General features: G+C 47.3%; 1 protein-coding gene across 1 annotated transcript; it reads right to left on the reverse strand.

The window, feature by feature from the left end:
* Window positions 1-319: 319 nt before the first annotated feature.
* LMAN2 (lectin, mannose binding 2) lies at window positions 320-20,056 on the reverse strand. Its single transcript, XM_065873331.1, has 8 exons — window positions 19,806-20,056; window positions 19,517-19,635; window positions 6,467-6,584; window positions 5,557-5,636; window positions 5,247-5,408; window positions 5,041-5,155; window positions 2,217-2,336; window positions 320-1,006 (listed from the first exon to the last, which is right to left on the reverse strand). The coding sequence occupies exons 1-8, from the start codon at window positions 20,020-20,022 to the stop codon at window positions 846-848; spliced, it is 1,092 nt and encodes a 363-aa protein (XP_065729403.1). The 5' UTR covers window positions 20,023-20,056; the 3' UTR covers window positions 320-845.
* Window positions 20,057-20,708: the final 652 nt, after the last annotated feature.

Below are 20,708 nucleotides of genomic sequence, written 5' to 3' on the forward strand. Positions count from 1 at the left end.
AGAGTTCCCCTGGGTGGAGGTCGCACCCACCACATGGGAACCACATCTTCACCTCACCGGATCCTTTCACACAGAGGCCCAGGGAACATGGAGATGGCGCAGGCCCCGCGCCCATGACGCCACCAGCTGTGTGACACTGGGCACGTTTTGCTTGACCTGCAAGAGCTGTGATTCCCTACCTGGGAAATGGGGACCACAGCACCTGCCTCCTGGGGCTGTGCCGCAGGCCTGAGGGGACGAGGCTAGGAGCTGTAAAGCGTGGCCAGCTGGATGTCATTTGAAGAAAAGAAAAGCAAGTCTCTTAGGACAGCCACACAGCTGAGGTTGGTTATTTCACTTTATTTAGCAAACCGTCACACTATGGGCCCCACCAAACTGCTCCTCCAGCCTCCCCCAAGGGTCTGCCTTGGAAAGAAGCTCAGAGGGTGAACAGGAAGGCCCAGGCTCCCCGGGTGGCCTCCTCTTCTGTCACACACACCACACAGCACAGAACAAGATCACTGCTCATGTCCTCAGGTGCCCACCCCAGTGTGGTCTGGGGGCCTCCAGTGTTCAACAGCCACCTGCGGGGGTCTCGACCCAGCACCAGGCACAGACCCCCTGCTCCTGAGAGGCTGGCATAGGGCAAGGGCCTCTGCACCCAGCTGTGGGGATGTCAAACCCTTTTCCCCAGCCCTGAAGCCTGTCCCCACTGGGCAAGAAGCAAAATGTACGAAAATACTTCTTTAATTATTTCTTTGAAATGGTTAAGAAATAAGGTCATCTTATTTTTCTTTTATAATCCTAGTTAAAAAAAAAAGTTCACATTAGCGCCAGGGCCCTTCCCCAAGCCGAGCGCCCGCTGCTCAGTAGAAACGCTTGTTCCGCTCCTGCCTCTTCTGAAACACCACGGCCCCCACCACGGCACACACGATGATGCCCAGGAGGGCGCAGAGCAGCAGCAGGAATACCCGCCACCCCGTCAGGGGCCCGCTGCGGAAGTTCCCCGTCGGGTCGTCCACGTTGTCTGAGGGAGGAGAGAGGGGGGAATGAGAGGCCGGACGGGCTCCCAGGAGATGGGGGAGCAGGGCAACAGCCCATTTAGGCCCCCACACCCACCCTAGAGGCGTCAGCTGTGGCCTGCTCACACCGCACCAGTGAGGGGCAGGGGCATGCACAAGAGACTGTCCAACCTCACTGGGACCAAGGTTCCCGGGATCAAGGCTCCCAGGGATCCAGGCTGAGGTGCTTTCTGCTACAAGGAACTGGTGAACACTGGACTCCTGGGGTCTCCTTGACAGCCTGAGTCTGCCTGAGGCAGGCCCAGGACCTGCTTTCACAAGCCCACTCCCAGCCCAATGCAGTGGTCTGAGGTCCCCATCTGAAGAAACACAGCCCTGGCCACAGGCTGCCCTCAGTCACATCTGGATGCGTTCGGTTTCTCCCAGGGCCCCGACCCCCAACCCCCATCCTTCTGCTTTGACCCTCTACCCCAATGGGTCCACCCAACTGAAAACGAGTTAACCCCTGCTTGGCCAGCTGCATGGGGTTGCTGGGTGGGCTAGAGCAGATGATGTGTCCGAAAACCCTCGGCAGCAGAAAGCCTTCAACCAAAGGTCGCAAAACTGGTCTATGGCAGGATTTGCTTGGCCCCCAAAACATTTAAAAGCAACTTGAATCTTAGAAAAGTGAGATGTCACATAAAATGTTGGGTTCCACTGGTGCTCTATCACCCGCTGGGCCCACATGCACAACTTTGGGGCTCCTGGGATAGATTTCGCCACACACACACACAGGGGCCTCACTTCCCGCATGAGAACCCTTGCTCCATGAGGACGAAGTGGTGGCTGACTAGTACTCTGGGAAGAACTCAGGCTTGGGGTTTTGCCAAAACTCAAGTTCACATCTTGCCTTTTTACCTCTTCCTAGCTGAGGAAACCTGAGGATCAGCTCTCCCAGCAGTCACAGGACCTACTTCCACGCCGTTCACTGAGGCCGCGCACTGAGGTATCAGAGTGCCCGACGCACCACCCACACCAACAAACAGCCCCTCTGGCTTCACTGGCCGTTATCCCAGCACTGAGTGCAGGAGGATGCAGACACCAGGTGCCCACACACCTGCTCATGAGCACTATTTGCTGATCCAAGGGCCTGGTTGGACCAGGGAAGGGCAGATGGACCCCGGGCACTTGCCCGAGCCGGCCCAGGCCCCACCAGGAGGGGCTGCAAGTGCATACCTTTGGGCGACTTGAGCAAGTTGACGCTGGGCTCGATCTTGGTCCAGTCAATGTTCTCCTCGTCAGGCGTGTGCTCCACCATCAGCTGGAACAGCTTCATGGAGATGATGTCATGATTGTCTGCAGGATGAGAGTTAGCTTCTAAGGGGCCTGAAGACGCTTCGGCGCACGTGGCCCAACGACCACCCCCACCACCACATAAAGTGGCCAGGTTCCCTGGGGAGAACCCAGCAGCCCCCAGCAGGCAGCATTCCAGGGGCTGGAACACCTCCAGAACTCAGCAACAAGAAACCTGGAAGGAGGCAGAGCGGACAGGAAAAAGTAGGAGTTTTACAATCAAAATCATTGGGTCTAATCCTGGCTCTGCTGTCCTCTGTGAGGCTCAGTTTCCTCATTTGTAAATGCAGGTGGTAATCTCCATCTTGCATGGTTATCAAGGCATATAAATGAGGAAGTACAGACAAGGCACAGGCGTATTGCTTGCAGATAGTATGTCTTTGAAAACAGAACCAGATAAGGACCCACACATTGTTCTATGACTGGTTGAGAAGCCTGATCCTCCCAAGGGCAGGCAGCCCCCAGACATTCCTGTCACAGAGACCCAAATACAGAATGCGGACAAACGACTTGGCAGCCAGCTGAAAGCTCGGCCAGACACACAGTCAAGCGACTGTACCTGAGGAGACTTGAGAAAGGCCTGGGTGCAACTAGTATGGGCAGGAGAGAACCTCTAAATGACACTGACAATAACTGATCAACCCATTTTTGAGATGGGGAGGTTGAGGCTCCGAACCAAGACAAGGGTCCCGGTCAAGGACCTGACTCCAGCTATCAGCTCAGCTAACTGACTAGAATCTGAGGAAAGGTCCAGAAAAGGGAGAGCCTAAAGAGCAAGGACCCCCGTGGCCGGATTGGGCAGAGCCCAGCCATACCTGACACCAGTATGCACAGCCCCTGGAAGCCCAGGGACAAGCATGGACTCTGGAGTCAGGCATCAGGTAGGTCCCATCTGAGCTCTGCCGTCCCCTGGGTGCATGAACTTGACAAGATCCCTTCAACTCCCAAATGCCCAATGGTCCCAGGTGTATAAAATGGGAAAGAGACCACTACCTACCTAAGAACACACCACGTGCCTTTATGCATGCGATGCCTGACAGGAGGCTGGCGTGCACAACCCTCCAACTAATGGTCGGACACTACTGTGTGCATGGCTCCCTCCATTGCCCTTCCCGGGGCCTCTCTAAACAGCCTTAGAGAATATCCACCTGCCACAGATCTAGCTGTGTTCCCAGAACCTTCTCACGACACCTGCTGAAACACTGTCAGATGGAATTCCAAGTAACCCAGAGGAGGGCTGTAGTGAATCCACAGATGGAACAAGGCGGGCCATGAGCTGGTAATTACTGAAGCTGGTTAACAGCAACAAGGGGCTTATTAGACCACCTCCCCTCTTATGGGTATTTAGTGGAATTTCCACATTAAAAACTTTAAAACAAACCCCCCCCCCCCGCCACCCCGCAAAATAGACACTGGGACAGGGTGGACCCAGATATTTGCATGGTGAAGGGCAGGCTCCTGAACGGTGCTGGCTCACAGGCCCTGGAAACATCTATCCTGACAATAAACAAGCCTCTGACTGGTTCTCCACACTGCTTCCTAGCTCTGGTAGGCAGGAGCCAGCCCCAGGCTTGGTGCCTCCCAAGGGCCTTGAGAAGGGACTAAGGACCAAGGCCAAAGGCCACCATCAAGTGCCACCCAGGCCTGGTGGCCCCAAGAGGCCTGTGTAGGCAGGCAGCATCCCAATGCTTACAGCACGCACCGTGGGCCAAACAAGACAGAGCCCTGACTCTATGGAGCTTACAATTCAGTGAGGGGGACACAGATAATGAAATAAATTACATGGCAGATTCCAGGATGGTTAAGTGCTATGAAGAAAAATAATGCTAGGAAAGGTGATGGGAAGTGTGCAGGGGACTGGGATGTGTGTATGCGACTTTAAATGAGGGAATCAGGGACAGTCCCACTGAGGAAGTGACATCTGGGCGAGACCTGGAGAAGCCAAGGGAGAGATGCAAGCACAAAGGCCCAAGGCAGGAGGGCAGGGGTGGGTCTGAAGAGCGGCCAGGGGCAGTGTCACCAGGGAGCAGGGAGGATGAGCCAGAGGGAAGGGGGTGGGAAGGCGGCACACAGGCTTGGCAGTGTGCCGCTGGGAGGGAGGTGGGAGGAGCAGCTCTGCTGCTGTGCTGGGAGAAACCGTTGGGGCTGGCGTGGGAGGAGGGACCCTCGGGAAGCTCCTGTGGTTGTCCGAGTGAGGGAGGATGGTGGCCCGGAACCTGCCAGCAATAAAGGAAGGGAGAAAAGTGGTCTGAGGCAGGGAGAAGACAAAGCCAGCAGGACCAGCCAACGGATGAGAGGTGGCGTGTGAGAGAAAATGCAGGGACCAGAATGATACCAAGGTGTTTTGACCTGAGCAACTACAAGGACAGAGGTTCGTTTCTATCTCTGGCTGTGGGTGTGTGAAGGCTAAGAGGCCTGCTTGGCACCAGGCGGAGATGCTGAGCGGGATGCTGGTGACACAGGTCTGGAGATGGAAATCTGGGGGTCCACTGCATCCAGATTCAAAGCACCCCAGCCCCTAGAGGACAGAGAGAGATGGCGGCTGAGGGACTGCTCATGGATATGGGAAGAGGAGGAAGAAAACCAGGCAAGCGTGGAATCAAATGAAGGAAGGTCAGAAGGAAAGGGACTGGCTGTGTCACAAGCTCCCAAAATACCAGGGAAGGTCAGACTGAGACTTCACACCTCGCTCAGCCCACACACTCACCAGACAGGTCACCGGTGCCGGCTGAGGCTCCAAAGTAGTAGCCAGTGGGCAGGCGCACGCCCGTGATGTCAATGCAGTTCTTCCACTCGTTCTTGTCCTCCAGGTCAGTCATCACCTGCGGCCGACCAGCAGGTCAAGGGCAGCCTGGGGCCGGCCTGCCCACCTTCCCAAGCCCCCCCCCAGAGCCGCCCCTCCCGCCCGCTCACCGTCAGGCGACCCCGGGAGTAGCGCACAGCCAGGAAGGTGTCGTGATCACGGTTGCGGAAGTCAGCCGTGCAGCCTGCCAGCTCGGTCCAGCGGCCATCCTTGCTGTGGTCGTAGGACAGGGAGCCATTGTTCACCATCACGGAGATGTACGGAAACACACGCTGAAACAAGACACGGGTTACTCTGAGGCCAGGCCAGCCCAGCCCATGGGAGGCCACAGGGCACCCACCACCCTGATCCCTGGAGGCTCCTCTCATGCAGGGACCAGGGAGAAGTCCCGTTCTGCTCTGCAGGAGAGCAGGGGCCTACCTCTGTGGTCTCATCATTGGGATACGTGTCCAGGAAGATGGCTAAGCCATGGAAGTTGTCTTTGCTTCCAAACACAGGCCCTGGAATTAGAAGGAGATGCTCCTGTAACGGGAGAAACTGGAGTTGTCCCATGGATACCTGAAGGACAAAGTAATGCCAGCATGGGTGGGTTAATCTGTGGTCATTCTCCCAGGAAAGAGAAGGGATCTTTAAGTGGGGGTGGGGTGGGGGACTGGAGGGTGGTCTCAGGGGTGTGGCAGAGAGGACTCAAGTTTGAAGCCTGAACCGTGAAGGAACAGCACCTGCCTATGTGCTCTGAGGTGTCAGGTGACAAGGGGATACCCAACCTGTGAAAAACAGGTGGCCATTGCAGTAAGAACCATCCCTTAACCCTTCTGTCCAAGGCCAGACAGCAAACATTTTAGGCTTTGTGGGCCACAGATGGTCTCTGTCACACAGTCTTCCTTGTTTTACCCTTTTTAAAATGGTACAGGGACTTCCCTGGTGGTCCAGTGGGTAAGACTCCGTGCTCTCAATGCAGGGGGCCCAGGTTCGATCCCTGGTTGGGGAACTAGAACCTGCATGCATGCCACAACTAAGAAGTCCACATGCTGCAACTAAAGATCCCCCGTGCTGCAACTAAGACCCGGCACAACCTAAATAAAGAAAATAAAATAAAATAAAATAAAATGGTAGAATGGTAAAACCATTCTTAGCTGGTGTAGAACACCAGGCCACAATGGGGCACAGAGTTGAGCCACAGGGTCATCTTCTAAAAGAACGCTCCCTTCAGTTGCCCCCAGGTCCCAGGTTTCCTCAAAGAGGAGCAGCAGCGCCCTAACAAGGGGGGCAGAGTGGAGGATCCTTGGCCACAGATGCACAGGTCCCACCTGTGCGAGCACCACCCTACCTGGCACCAGGCGGTCCCGGGTATACCACAAGGCAATGCCATCACCATGGAGATTCTTCTTCCCTGCGCCATGGACTTTGAAGTGAACGTGCATCTCCCAGTCCTTGAGGAAGCAAGGCTAGAGGGAGAGCAGAGAGGGCTGTTCAGAGCTCCCCAGCTTGTCTGCCAGATGGAGGTGACCCGGCACAGACCCTGCACTGAGATGACACTCAGAACAGGGCCAGGCAGCAGGGTCATGAGTGTCACTGACCAACAGACCCCCCAGCATTCTCAGCAGGGAGAAAGGGGCTGCTGGGCCTCCCAGGTCGGGAGTTGGAGGTCACAGAGTATCCCAAGGCTGCTGAGGCAGCTTTTTAACAGAATGAGGGAGTTCCATAAGCACTTACAGTTCAAGATCAAGATATTAAAGATACTAAGAGAGGAAAGATAAGTTGCAAAACAGTATCAGCACTATGTGCTCATTTTTGAAAAAGGAAGAAATTAGCATATGTGTCAAGAAAGAAGGAACTGAAAGAAATATGAACCAACATTAATGAAAGATAACTCTGGGAGGGGAATGTCTACTTTCTATGTCTGAATCTTCTGTATTGAACATATTACTTCTGTAATTAGAAAAAACTCAAATGAAAAATAAAAACCCTATGTCCCATTGTGGGTGATCTGGCTTGTGCATCACTGATTTACCAGATTCACTGTTCTGGGCCTGGGCACCAGGAGCCCAGGTGAGGAGACCTGGCCCCTGAGAACAAAGGGTTTGCAGGCACCTGCACTACAGCCTGACACAGTGTGAAGTCAGCCCTCCCAGTTCTTGACAGTTCATTGGCCCTGGGAGACCCTGAAGATTCTGGAGGGGGCAACTGTGAGGTGATAAGAACCAGGTCTCAAGGACATATGGGCACGGAATCTAAGTCCAAGACCTGCTGAGGGGATGGAAGGCCTGGTGAACCAGTCTTGCTTTGGACTGAGATGACAAAAACTGCAACTGAAAAGTAATGAATGAGAAAGGCCTCCCAGGGATTGTAGCTCAGCTATGAGTCCTCACAATCCCTGAAATTAGACTAAACAGACTCACCCAAGCCTCACATTTCAGCAAAAAAAAAATCTTGCAAACACAGGGGCTTCCCTGGTGGCGCAGTGGTTAAGAATCCGCCTGCCAATGCAGGGGACATGGGTTCAAGCCCTGGTCCGGGAAGATCCCACGTGTCACGGAGCAACTAAGCCTGTGCGCCACAACTACTGAGCCTGTGCTCTAGAGCCCACAAGCCACAACCACTGAGCCTGTGAGCCACAACTACTGAAGCCCACGCACCTAGCCCGTGCTCCGCAACAAGAGAAGCCACCGCAATGAGAAGCCTGCGCACTGCAACAAAGAGTAGCCCCCGCTTGCCGTAACTAAAGAAAGCCCGCACACAGCAACAAAGACCCAATGCAGCCAGAAATAAATTCATTAAAAAAAAGAAAAAAGTTATCTTTCATTCTTCAGGGAGAAGAAAAGTGATCCGGATCCAGACGTAAAGACAGAGATTCACGAAGGAATGAAGAACAATGACTAAAGTCGATGTGAGACTAAAAATCTAAATAAATATTTGACTGCATAAAACAATAATGCTTTGTGTGATTTAAAACAGAAAGATTAATAACAACGGGGTAAAAAGAGTTAAAGTGCTCTAAAAGCCTTGCATTGTCCTGGAAGGAGTTAGAAGTACGCGTTATCATTAGACTTTGGTAAAACATTATGTGTGCTTTAAACTCCAGAGAAACCATTAAAATATTGGGAAATAAGCACAGAACTTTCAACCTAATAGAAGAGTAAAAGTGTAATAAAAATTAGCCAACCCAAAAGAAGCCAAGACCCGAGAGAAGAATGAACAGAGAACAGTCAGTACAAACAGAAAGTGAATAGTAAGATGGCAGGTTAAACCCAAATAAACGTATCAGTAATTTTACTAAATGTAGATAGACTAAATGCTGGTAAGGGTACACATGACCTCCCTGTATTATTTTTTCTTCTTTTTTTTTTTTTTAATGAAGTACAGTTCATATACAATATTAGTTTCAGGTGCACCACCCAGGGATTGATATTTATATACATTACGAATTGATCACCACAATAAGCCTAGTAACTATCTGTCACCATAGAAAGTTACTGTAATATTATTGACCACATTCCCTATGCGGTACATTACATCCCCATGACTTATTTATTTTATAACTGGAAGTCTGCACCTCTTAATCTGTGTATTTTTTCTTACAACTGCATGTGAATCTATAATTATCTCAAAATAAAAAGTTTAATTTTAAAAATAAATAACAGATCAAAGACTTAAGAGCTAAAACTACAAAACTCTTTAGAAAAAACAACGGGGGAAAATCTTCACAACACCAGATTTAGCAATAATTTTCTAGATATTACACCAAAGCACAGACAACAAAAAAATCAGATTGGACTTCATCAAAATTAAAACCTTTTATACGTCAAAGAACATGAAGAGAATGAAAAGACAATCCACAGACTGAGAGAATATATTTCCAAATCATAATAGATAATGTCCAGAATATATAGAAAACTCCTGAAACTCAACAAAAAACCCAATTCAAAAATGGGCAAAGGACTTGGATACACATTTTTTCATAGAAGAATATATACAAATGGCTAATAAGCACATGAAAAGACGCTCAACATCATTAGTCATTAGAGAAATGCAAATCAAAACCACAAGATACCACTCTACACCCATTCGGATGGCTATCATCAAAAAACTGGAAAGGGCTTCCCTGGTGGCGCAGTGGTTGAGAGTCTGTCTGCCAATGGAGGGGACACAGGTTCGAGACCTGGTCTGGGAGGATCCCACATGCCACGGGGCAACTGGGCCCGTGAGCCACAACTGCTGGGCCTGCACGCTGTGCTCCACAACAAGAAAGGCCGCGACAGTGAGAGGCCCGCGCACTGCGATGAATAGTGGCCCCTGCTCACCGCAACTAGAGAAAGCCCTCGCACAAAAACGAAGACCCAACACAACCAACAATAAATAAATTTTTTAAAAAAAAGGAAAATAAGTATTGTAAAGATGTGGAGAAATTGGAACCCTGACGCACTGCTGGTGAGAATGTAAAATGGTGTGGTTGCTATGGAAAACAGTTTGGTGGTCCTCAAAAAGTTAAACAAAGAGTTACCATATGACCCAGCAATTCCACTTCCTAGGTATTTACCAAAAAAAAGTGAAAACAGCCACCTACGTCCACCCATGTATGTAGCAACACTGTTCACAATAGCCAAAAGGTGGAAACCACCCAGTGTCCACCAACAGATGAATGGATAAACAAAATGTGGTGTGTGCGCGCGCACGCGTGCACACACACACACACACACACACACACACACACAGGAATGTTATTTAGCCATAAAAAGGAATGAAGTACTAACACATGCTACAACACGAATGAACCTTGCAGATATTATGCTAAGTGAAATTAAGCCAGATATAGACAAATATTCTATGATTCCATGTATGTGAGGTACCTAGAAGAGTCAAATTCAGAAACAGAAAGTAGAATAGTGGTTACCAGGGGCTGTGGGGAGGCAGGGAATGGGGAGTTAGTGTTTAATGAGTACAGTTTCAGCTTGGGATGATGAAAAAGTTCTGGAGATAGATGGTGGTGATGGTTGCACAACAAGGTCAATGTACTTAATGCCACTAAACTGTATACTTGAAAGTGGTTAAGGGACTTCCCTGGTGGTGCAGTGGTTAAGAATCTGCCTGCCAATGCAGGGGACACAGGTTCAAGCCCTGGTCCAGGAAGATCCCACATACTGCGGAGCAACTAAGCCCGTGCACCACAACTACTGAGCCTGAGCTCTAGAGCCCGCGAGCCACAACTACTGAGGCTGCGTGCCACAAATACTGAAGCCCACGAGCTGTAACTACTGAAGTCTGCACGCTACAACTACTGAAGCCCGCATGCCTAGAGCCTGTGCACCGCAACGAGAGAAGCCATGGCAATGAGAAACCCGCGCACCACAATGAAGAGTAGCCCCTGCTCGCCGAGAAAGCCGTGCGCAGCAACGACGACCCAATGCCGCCAAAAATAGATAAATAGATTTTTCTAAATTATAAAAAGAAAAGTGGTTAAGATGGTAACTTTTATGTCATGCTATGTTACAATAAAAATTTTTTGAGAAATTTTATTTTCTTTTTCATGCAGATACATATTTACAGTAATCAAAGTATTTACATTTTTTACAGTATTTACATTTTTTTAAATACTGAAGATTGATTTACAATGTTAATTTCTGCTGTACAGCAAAGTGACTCAGTTATACAGATATATATATTCTTTTTCATATTATTTTCCATTATGGATTATCATAGGATATTGAATATAGTTCCCTGTGCTGTACAGTAGGACCTTGTCGTTTATCCATCCTATATATAATAGTTTGCATCTGCTAATCCCAAACTCCCAATCCTTCCCTCCCTCCCCCACCCTCTTCCCCCTTGGCAACCACAAGTCTGTTCTCTATATCGGTGAGTCTCTGTTTCATAAGTATGTTCATTTGTGTCATATTTTAGATTCTACATATAATTGATGTATTTGTTTTTCTCTGTCTGACTTGCTTCACTTAGTATGATCATCTCTAGGTCCATCCATGTTGCTGCAAATGGCATTACTTCCTTCTTTTTTGTAGCTGAGTAATATTCCATTCTATATCCACATCCTTATCCATTCATCTGTCGATGGACATTTAGGTTGTTTCCGTGTCTTGGCTATTGTAAATAGTACTGCAATGAACACTGGAGTGCATGTATCTTTTCAAATTAGAGTTTTGTCTGGATATATGCCCAGGAATGGGATTGCCAGATCATATGGAAAATCTATTTTTAGTTTTTTGAGGAATCTCTATACTGGCCGCACCAATTTACATTCCCACCAACAGTGTAAGAGGGTTCCCTTTTCTCCACACCCTCTCCAGCATTTATTATTTGTAGACTTTTTAATGATGGCCGTTCTGACCGGTGTGAGGTGGTACCTCATTGCAGTTTTGATTTGCATTTCTCTAATAATCAGAGATGATGAGCATCTTTTCATGTGCCTATTGGCCATCTGTATGTCTTCTTTGGAGAAATGTCTACTTAGGTTTTCTGCTCTTTTTTTTTTTTTGCGGTACGCAGGCCTCTCACTGTTGTGGCCTCTCCCGTTGCGGAGCATAGGCTCTGGACGCGCAGGCTCAGCGGCCACGGCTCACGGGCCTAGCCACTCTGCGGCATGTGGGATCTTCCCAGACCAGGGCACAAACCCACGTCCCCTACATTGGCAGGCGGACTCTCAACCACTGCGCCACCAGGGAAGCCCTCTGCTCATTTTTTGATTGGGTTGGGGTTTTTTTTTGTTATTGAATTGTATGAGCTGTTTGTATATTTTGGAAATTAAGCCCTTGTCGGTCGCATCATTTGCAAATACTTTCTCCCAGTCCATAGGTTTCTTTTCATTTTGTTTATGGTTTCCTTTGCTGTGCAAAAGCTTATAAGTTTGACCAGGTCCCATTTGTTTATTTTTGCTTTTATTTCTATTGCCTTGGGAGACTGACCTAAGGAAATATTGGTAGGATTTATGTCAGAGAATGTTTTGCCTATGTTCTCTTCTAGGAATTTTATGGTGTCATGTCTTATATTTAAGTCTTTAAGCCATTTTGAGTTTATTTTTGTACATGGTGTGAGGGTGTGTTCTAACTTCATTGATTGCAGCTGTATTGCAGCTGTCTAACTTTCCCAACACCACTTGCTGAAGAGATTGTCTTTTCCCCATTGTATATTCTTGCATCCTTTGTGGTGACCATTACGTTTAAAAAAACTGTCCCGGGCTTCCCTGGTGGCGCAGTGGTTGAGAGTCCGCCTGCCGATGCAGGGGACACGGGTTCGTGCCCCGGTCTGGGAGGATCCCACATGCCGTGGAGCGGCTGGGCCCGTGAGCCACGGCCGCTGAGCCTGTGCGTCTGGAGCATGTGCTCCGCAATGGGAGAGGCCACAGCAGTGAGAGGCCCGCGTACAGCAAAAAAAAAAAAAAAAAAAAACTGTCCCAATGCCATTGAGTATCATACTGAAGACAATGGTTTAAAAAATTAAAGTATTTAAAAGTAAAAAACAATAAAAGGTTAAATGGTAACTTTTATGTTATTGTATTTTACCACAATAAAAATAAATGAATAACCGCCCAAAAGCCTAATTTTATGCTGTTTACAGGAGACAACTCTAAAACATAAAGAAGTGGGAAAAAGAAAAGGATAGAAAAAGATATTGCATGCAAAAACTAAGCAAAAGCAAGCTTGTGCAGCTCTGCCAATAACAAAGTTTAGAAGGGGACTCTTCTTAAGAACAAAAGACTCCATTTTTCAGGAAAATTTTGGTCTCAAAATATATAAAGCAGAAACTGACAGACTACAAAGATAAAGACAAATCCATACACAGGCATTTTAATACACCTCTCCTAATAACTGATAAAAACAAGCAAAAATGTCAGAAAGATATAGAGATTTGAACCCAATCAGCAAACATGACCTAAGGATCTAAATGGCACATTTCACTCAAGCAGTAAAGAATCCACATCCTTCAGAAACACACATGGAATGTTTCCCCAAAATCCTGATCATTCGAAGGACCATTTGCAAGTCTCAACAGACCTCCAAGGATTGAAATCACAGAAACTGTTCCTTGACCACGATGAAATTAAACTAGATATCAATAACTTAAAAAATAAAGATAACTAGAAAAGCCCTCATGTATTTGAAAAAACTTAAAAACATATCTCACATACACAAAAGTCAGCTCAGAAACTAAGATTTCAAATGGGCTCTTTGGTGCCCAGGAGTTTTCTATGCCTGGGAACAATGCACTGAGAATAAGACCCCAAGCTGGTGGGAGGTGTGCCTCTGAGAAGGGCAACGATGCACTGGAAGGTGGGAAACGAAAACCTCCCCTCCTGTCCCTGGCATGTTTGCAGGGAGATCAGTTTCAGGAAAGAGTACACATGGAAGTTGAGGACCTAGAAGGCCTAGACCTAGACCTAGACCTCCAAGACTATCCCGGCCTTAGAAAGTCTCTGTGTGCTGCAGGTAAGACTGCAGATCATCAGACAGAATACTGTGATACAGACAATATAAAGAAGGATTTTAAGCAGATGAGGTACGGGCTAGAACTGATGTAGAAGTTGCTTTTGAGGGCAGAACATGACATGGCCATGGTTTTCCATCCTGGCCGCACAGCTGAGCCACATGGGGAGCTCAGAAATCTTAATGCCCTGGCCCTCCCCCAGGCCAACTAAATCAGAATCAATCATTGGCAGTCACAGACCATTTTACAGTTAGGTAGTTTCTGTGTCTTGACTTGCAATAAAGTGAAAGGCAGACCAATTCCTTTTTTTTTTAAATTGGAGTATAGTTGCTTTACAATGTTGTGTTAGTTTCTGCTGTATAGCAAAGTGAATCAGTTATACGCATACATATATCCACTCTTTTTTGGATTTCCTTCCCATTTAGGTCACCATAGACCACTGAGTAGAGTTCCCTGTGCTATACAGTAGGTTCTCATTAGTTATCTCTTTTATATTGTCTATAGTAGTGCATATATGTCAATCCCAATCTCCCATAAGTTTGTTCTCTACATCTGTGACTCTATTTCTGCTTTGCAAATAAGTTCATCTGTACCATTTTTCTAGATTCCACATATAAGCATTATACGATATTTGTTTTTCTCTTTCTGACTTACTTCACTCTGTATGACAGTCTCTAGGTCTATCCACATCAAGGCAGAGCTAATCTAACAGTCAGCTGATACATTGTTAAAATTTTTGATGAAAGATCACTACATGATTTAGGGTTTATAAACCAAAAAAGTTCAAAACATTGAGTGACCCTGCTATAACAAAACTCCCTGCATCTCCATCTACTATTTAAGCAAACACAAGTTCTCAGCATTCACACAGATAAGAACAAAAAGCAGAAGTCACGCTAAAGCTTCTCATTCTGACAATGACATCCATCCAAACAGGCGTGGGGAGATGACAGCTGGATGAGATGCATTTCAATAAATGTTTACTTTGTGTAATAATTATTCAAAAATTGTGTAATTGTGTAAGGCATCTCTTTTGATCAATTGTATACCAATGATAATTATAATAATCCCAAAGAAAATATTAAAACTTAATTTCAAGGTCCCAACAAGGTTAAAAGCTTAAATTATTACACTTATTTTATTTGCAGAGGTACAAGATAGGCTAATCAGTAAAATTTTCAAGCATTAAATATACTGCATTAAGTTAAAATTCTGTGTGGGAAATGAAATGAAAATACAAGTTCAATTTTTAAAAATGATGTACAATTTGGGCTTATTCAAGTGGATCTCAAAAGGGAACCCTCCTGCACTGTTGGTGGGAATGTAAATTATACAGCCACTATGGAGAACAGTATGGAGGTTCTTTAACAAACTAAAAATAGAATTACCATATGACCCAGCAATCCCACTACTAGGCATATACCCAGAGAAAACCATAATTCAAAAAGACATATGCACCCCAATGTTCATTGCAGCACTATTTACAATAGCCAGGACATGGAAGCAATCTAAGTGTCCATTGACAGATGAATGGATAAAGATGTGACACATATATACAATGGAATATTACTCAGCCATAAAAAGGAACGAAACTGGGTCATTTGTAATGAGGTGGATGGACCTAGAGTCTGTCATACAGAGTGAAATAAGTCAGAAAGAGAAAAACAAATACCGTATGCTAACACATATATACGGAATCTAAAAAAACAGTACTGATGAACCTAGTGGCAGGGCAGGAATAAACACACAGATGTAGAGAATGGACTTGAGGACACAGGGCAGGAAGGGGAAGCTGGGAGGAAGTGAGAGAGTAGCATTGACATATATACACTACCAAATGTAAAATGAACGGCTAGTGGAAAGCTGCTGCCCAGCACAGGGAGACCAGCTTGGTGCTTTGTGACAACCTAGGGGGTGGGATAGGGAGGGTGGGAGGGAGGCTCAAGAGGGAGGGGATATGGGGATATATGTATACATATAGCTGATTCACTTTCTTATACAGCAGCAACTAACAACATTGTAAAGCAATTATACTCCAATAAAGATACCAAAAATAAATAAATAAATAAAAGAGTGGATCTCAAATTGCAATATTTAGATTCCACTGAACAGGAGGCGGGGGAAGAAAGACAGCACAATTATATTCCAGACTGAAAAACTTGATGAAGGCAAGTGTAGAATTCTCTCAGCCTGTGACACTGCCAACCACCAACTACCTCCAACCATAATTAAGTTACTTGGGACTGAACCAATTTCTAGCAGTTCCAGCACTATTTGTACCTCATTTAAAAAAAAAAATTTTTTTTAATGTTATGCTGAACTCACTTCCTTGAAAAATATAAGGCTACATTATAATTTTTAAAAGTTATCAGAAAACATGGGGACTTCCCTGGCGGTCCAGTGGCTGGGACACCACGCTTCCACTGCAGGAGGCCCGGGTTTGATCCCTGGTTGGGGAACTAACATCCTGCATGCCACACAGTGAGGCCAAAAGAAAAAGTTATCTGAAAATACATGGGACCTAATTAAACTTAAAAGCTTTTGCACAGCAAAGGAAACCATAAACAAAACAAAAAGACAATCCACAGAATGGGAGAAAACATTTGCAAACAAAGCAATGGACAAGGGATTAATCTCCAAAGTATACAAACAGATCACGCAGCTCAATATCAAAAACAAACAATACAATCAAAAAATGGGCAGAAGATCTAAATAGACGATTCTCCAAAGAAGACATACAGATGGCCAAGAAGCACATGAAAAGCTGCTCAACATCACTGATTATTAGAGAAGTGCACATCAACACTAGAATGAGGGGGTGGCTGAGCAGGCAGGCAGGCGGCTAGGTGGGTGGCAGCGGCCTCTGGGCAGTAGAGGGGGCTCTGGGGTGGCACCACGGGCAAGGGTAGAGGGGCAAGTGGGCCACCACCGCTGCCGGGGCGGGGGTGGCGGGGGTTGGTGAGGAGAGCCACTTCCGGGTAGGGAGCGGGTGGGAGAAGGAAAGGCAGGCAGCCGCTTGGCTGTGGCACTCTTTAAAATTTTTTGGGGTGCCGCAGAGGCGACCTCTGGAGCTGATCCCCAGGGTGACAATGGCCGCTGCCTAACCTGGAAAGAGGAATGCCAGCTCCTGAGCAGGCCTCATTGGTGGAGGAGAGGCAACCACAGACCCATCAGGAAGCTGCCTCCACTGGCCCAGGCATGGAACCCGAGACCACAGCCACCACTATTCTAGCTTCCATGAAGGAGCAGATAACCCTGCATGTTGAAGAAAGTTGGAAACCTATCATGATTTTTGTTATGTAATTCCTTGATGGCCTCAGATGATCTTTTGGCAAAGAATAGTATTCTGAATGGATGTTTTGTGGGAGAAAGCAAAAGGGGTTCTGGTTTCTCGAGAAAGAAGAAACCTACTTCTGCTCATGGGCTACCTCTTTTGTGAAGCCATGTTCACCCCAGCCTGAAGTCAACAAGTCAACTCTCTCCTGATGTTCTTTAGCACTTTATACCACTGCTCTCTTATCATATGCTCCTTTGAATGATGATATAATGAAAAGCTACCTAAGGATAAAAAGAAAAACAAAAAAAACTACAATGAGGTATCACCTCACACCAGTCAGAATGGCCATCATCAGAAAGTCTACAGGGACTTCCCTGGTGGCGCAGTGGTTAAGACTCCATGATCCCAATGCAGGGGGCCTGGATTCAATCACTGGTCAGGGGAACTAGATCCCACATGCATGCCGCAACTAAGGGTTCTCATGCCACAACTAAAAGACCCAGCACAACCAAATAAATAACTATTAAAAAAAAAAGTCTATAAACAGTAAATGCTGGAGAGGGTGTGGAGAAAAGGAAACTCTCCTACACTGTTGGTGGGAATGTAAACTGGTACAACCACTATGGAGAACAGTATGCAGGTTCCTTAAAAAACTAAAAATAGAACTACCATATGATCCAGCAATCCCACTACTGGGCATATACCCAGACAAAATTCTAATTTGAAAAGATACATGCACCCCAATGTTCACTGAAGCACTATTTAAAATAGTGAAGACATGGCAGCAACCTAGATGTCCACTGACATGGATAAAGAAAATGTGGTACATATATACAATGGAATATTACTCAGCCATAAAAAAGAATGAAATAATGCCATTTGCAGCAGCATGGATAGACCTAGAGATTACCACACTAAGTGAAGTCAGACAGAGAAAGACAAACATCATATGATATCACTTCTATGTGAAATGTAAAAAAAAAAAAAAGATACAAATGAACTTATTTACAAAACAGAAACAGACTCACAGACTTTGAAAACAAACTTATGGTTACCAAAGGGGAAACGTGGGGGAGGGATAAATTAGGAGTTTGGGATTAACAAATACACACTACTGTATATAAAATAAACAACAAGGACCTACTGTATAGCCCAGGGGATTCTACTTAATATTCTGTAATAACCTCTATGGGAAAAGAATCTGAAAAAAGAATGGATATATGTATAAATGAATCACTTTGCTGTACACCTAAAACTAACACAACATTGTAAATCAACTATATTCTAATATAAAATAAAATTTTTTTAAAAATTTATATGACAGAAAAATGTGACAGAATGTGACTCCGGGGGAAATAGTTAATGAAGTACTCTCTGAGTGGGTGGCACTCGAGCTGAGACTTAACAGATAAGAAGAAACCAAGCAAGCATGAAGAGACTGGAGACAGTGTCCCAGACAGAGGGAACAAGTGCAAAGGTCCTGAGGCAAGAAGGTAGCCAGAGAGGCTGGAACAAAATTAACAGAGCAAATGACTGGAAATGTCAGGCACTAGGGGCCGGACTGTGCAGACATAATGCATGTTTATCCCTTCACAGGAGTCCCCAGGCTCTGAGGATCAGAGTGAAAGCTAAACAAAGTATTCCCAAATGCCCCTAGCTGGAAGGAGAGGTGGAGCTGAGGTAACAGGCAGATGAGGCAACACAAGGACAGTGTGGGATCTCAGAACTAAATGGGGACGTCATCCAGAAGGGACCAAAGAGCAGGGTAACAAAGAAAACTAGGACACTCGCCAACAGCTTAGGCCATGGGAACGGTTGGGATCAGGCAGGCTGAGGAAGGAATACATTCTGCCCCCAATTATTCCCCTCTCACCCCTTTCCTGACCTTCCTTGGTGTGGAGTCTGTGCAGCAGCTGATCTTGGCCACTGCTTATATATGACACACCAGTGACACCTGAGGCTCCCTAACCTCTGCAGCAAAGGTCACAGAAACTAAACTGCCCATGAGTCCACTGATGACTAGACCCTCAACCAAGCACTAAGGAAGGGGACTGAGTCTGCAAGTATTTCTAAGGGGTTCCTCCACTGTCCAGGCTGGGTCAAGTGTAGCAAATGAATCGCTGGGCTTGGAAATGAGACAGATCAGAGTTTAAACGTTGTTTATGCCATTCGCTGTCTGTTAGCTCTGCAAAGACTCAGGATAGCCATCTACATCAGTCTGTTTGAGAATTAAGTGCGATAAGGCACGTTAAAGTCAGTGCCTAACACACAAAAAATACCCAGTGAAGACCCCACTCGTTCCATTTATCCCACTAATGAGAGGGTTCAGTTCAGGCAGATGACAGCCCCACTACTTACTGGCTATGTGATTTTGGGGAAGGCACTTTCAACTCTGAGTCTTAGCTTCTTAGTCAGTGAAACAGAGATAACATCAGTTACTTCACATGGCTTTTGAAGGAATGAAGTAAGAAGAGTGTACGAAATGTCAAGCACAGCTCCTTACACATGGTTACTTCAATTGTCATTACCTGTTATTACTGACGGGTGTGACCAAGATGGGGAAGGGGGCGGAGGAGGGAAGGGCGGCCTTCAAACTAAGCTCAGGTCTAGGCTGCTGACTGCAGTGGCTTACTTAATGCTCTGCCTAGCCTCTTGGGAACCACTCACCAGGTGGTTCCAGATAGAGCCCTCTTTGCTGCGCTCGTCAGGGGTCAGACGCACGTACTGGCTCGTGAGCATTGTGCTGCCTTGGAAGTCCCAGAGGAGCGTGGAGCTGGAACCGACCCCTGTGGGCAGAGACACGGGCACAGACAGGTGCGTAAAAGGCCAGGCCAGGACTCGCTTTGCCAGAGGCAGAGAACCCACAGAACTGCTCTGACCAGAATAAAGGGCACCCCTTCCCCAACCCCATCCAGCCTCGCCCTCACCCTGAACTCATTCCCGCCCCAGGCCTCACCGTGGTAGGGCTTGATGAGCGAATGCTCCCGTTTGAGGTGTTCACTGTTGCCGTCAGTTATATCGGCAGCCACCGGCCCCAGAAACAGGAGAAAAAGTAGAAGTGTAGTGGGGCCAGGGCCGGGGCCGGGAAGCCCAGGCCTCCCCGGGCATCGCCGGCCCCAGCCCCAGCGCCAAACCCAGCCTGCCGCCGCCTCCGCCGCCGCCGCCGCCGCCATTCTCCCTTCCTCTCGACCACTTCCGTCTTAGGACTTCCGCCTTCCGGGTGTTCCATCTAATAGCCTCCGGCCGGAAGCCCTCCAACCCTAGTGTCACCGGGGAACTGCCAGCAAAAGTAAAGCCTCTCTGCCGTGGAGACGACGGCTGTAATTTGCTGAGCAGCCTCCCATCCTGGTCGAGTGCCTTGGCGGCTGCGAGGCACCTGTCAGCCAGCCTCAGCAATGGGTTCTTATGAGCGACAAGAGCAGCAACCAATCATGGAACAGCACTTTCGGCTTGTGGGCCAACGGGGAGCAGAGGGATGATTTGTGTCGGCGGGCAGCGCGAGGGTCGTCTGTGAAGTGGGGCATGCTGGAACTTGTAGTTTGCATGGGCCGCTCGCGCGGGCTGGGAAGACGAAACCTGGAACTCTCTTGGCCTCTGGCCACTGGTGGCGTCCCTGGAGTAACCTTTCCCAGTCCAAGCAGACGTGAGTTCTAAATTGAAGGCGGAGACTAGAATTCCAACTCCCGCGCCGCCTAGAACTCACTAGGGCGAGACTTTTTAGCCATTTCTGGCTCCACGCCTTTGGAAACAGAATTCCTTTACTTGATGGCGTCCAGCATTCCCAGTTCCTCAGGCCCAGTTGGGTTTCAGCAGGAGGAGCAGACCCGAATCCCGTCCCAGTGATAGCTGGGGCCCATTC

Source organism: Phocoena phocoena, chromosome 3 (genome assembly GCF_963924675.1).
Source record: "Phocoena phocoena chromosome 3, mPhoPho1.1, whole genome shotgun sequence".
Classification (NCBI taxonomy): domain Eukaryota; kingdom Metazoa; phylum Chordata; class Mammalia; order Artiodactyla; family Phocoenidae; genus Phocoena; species Phocoena phocoena.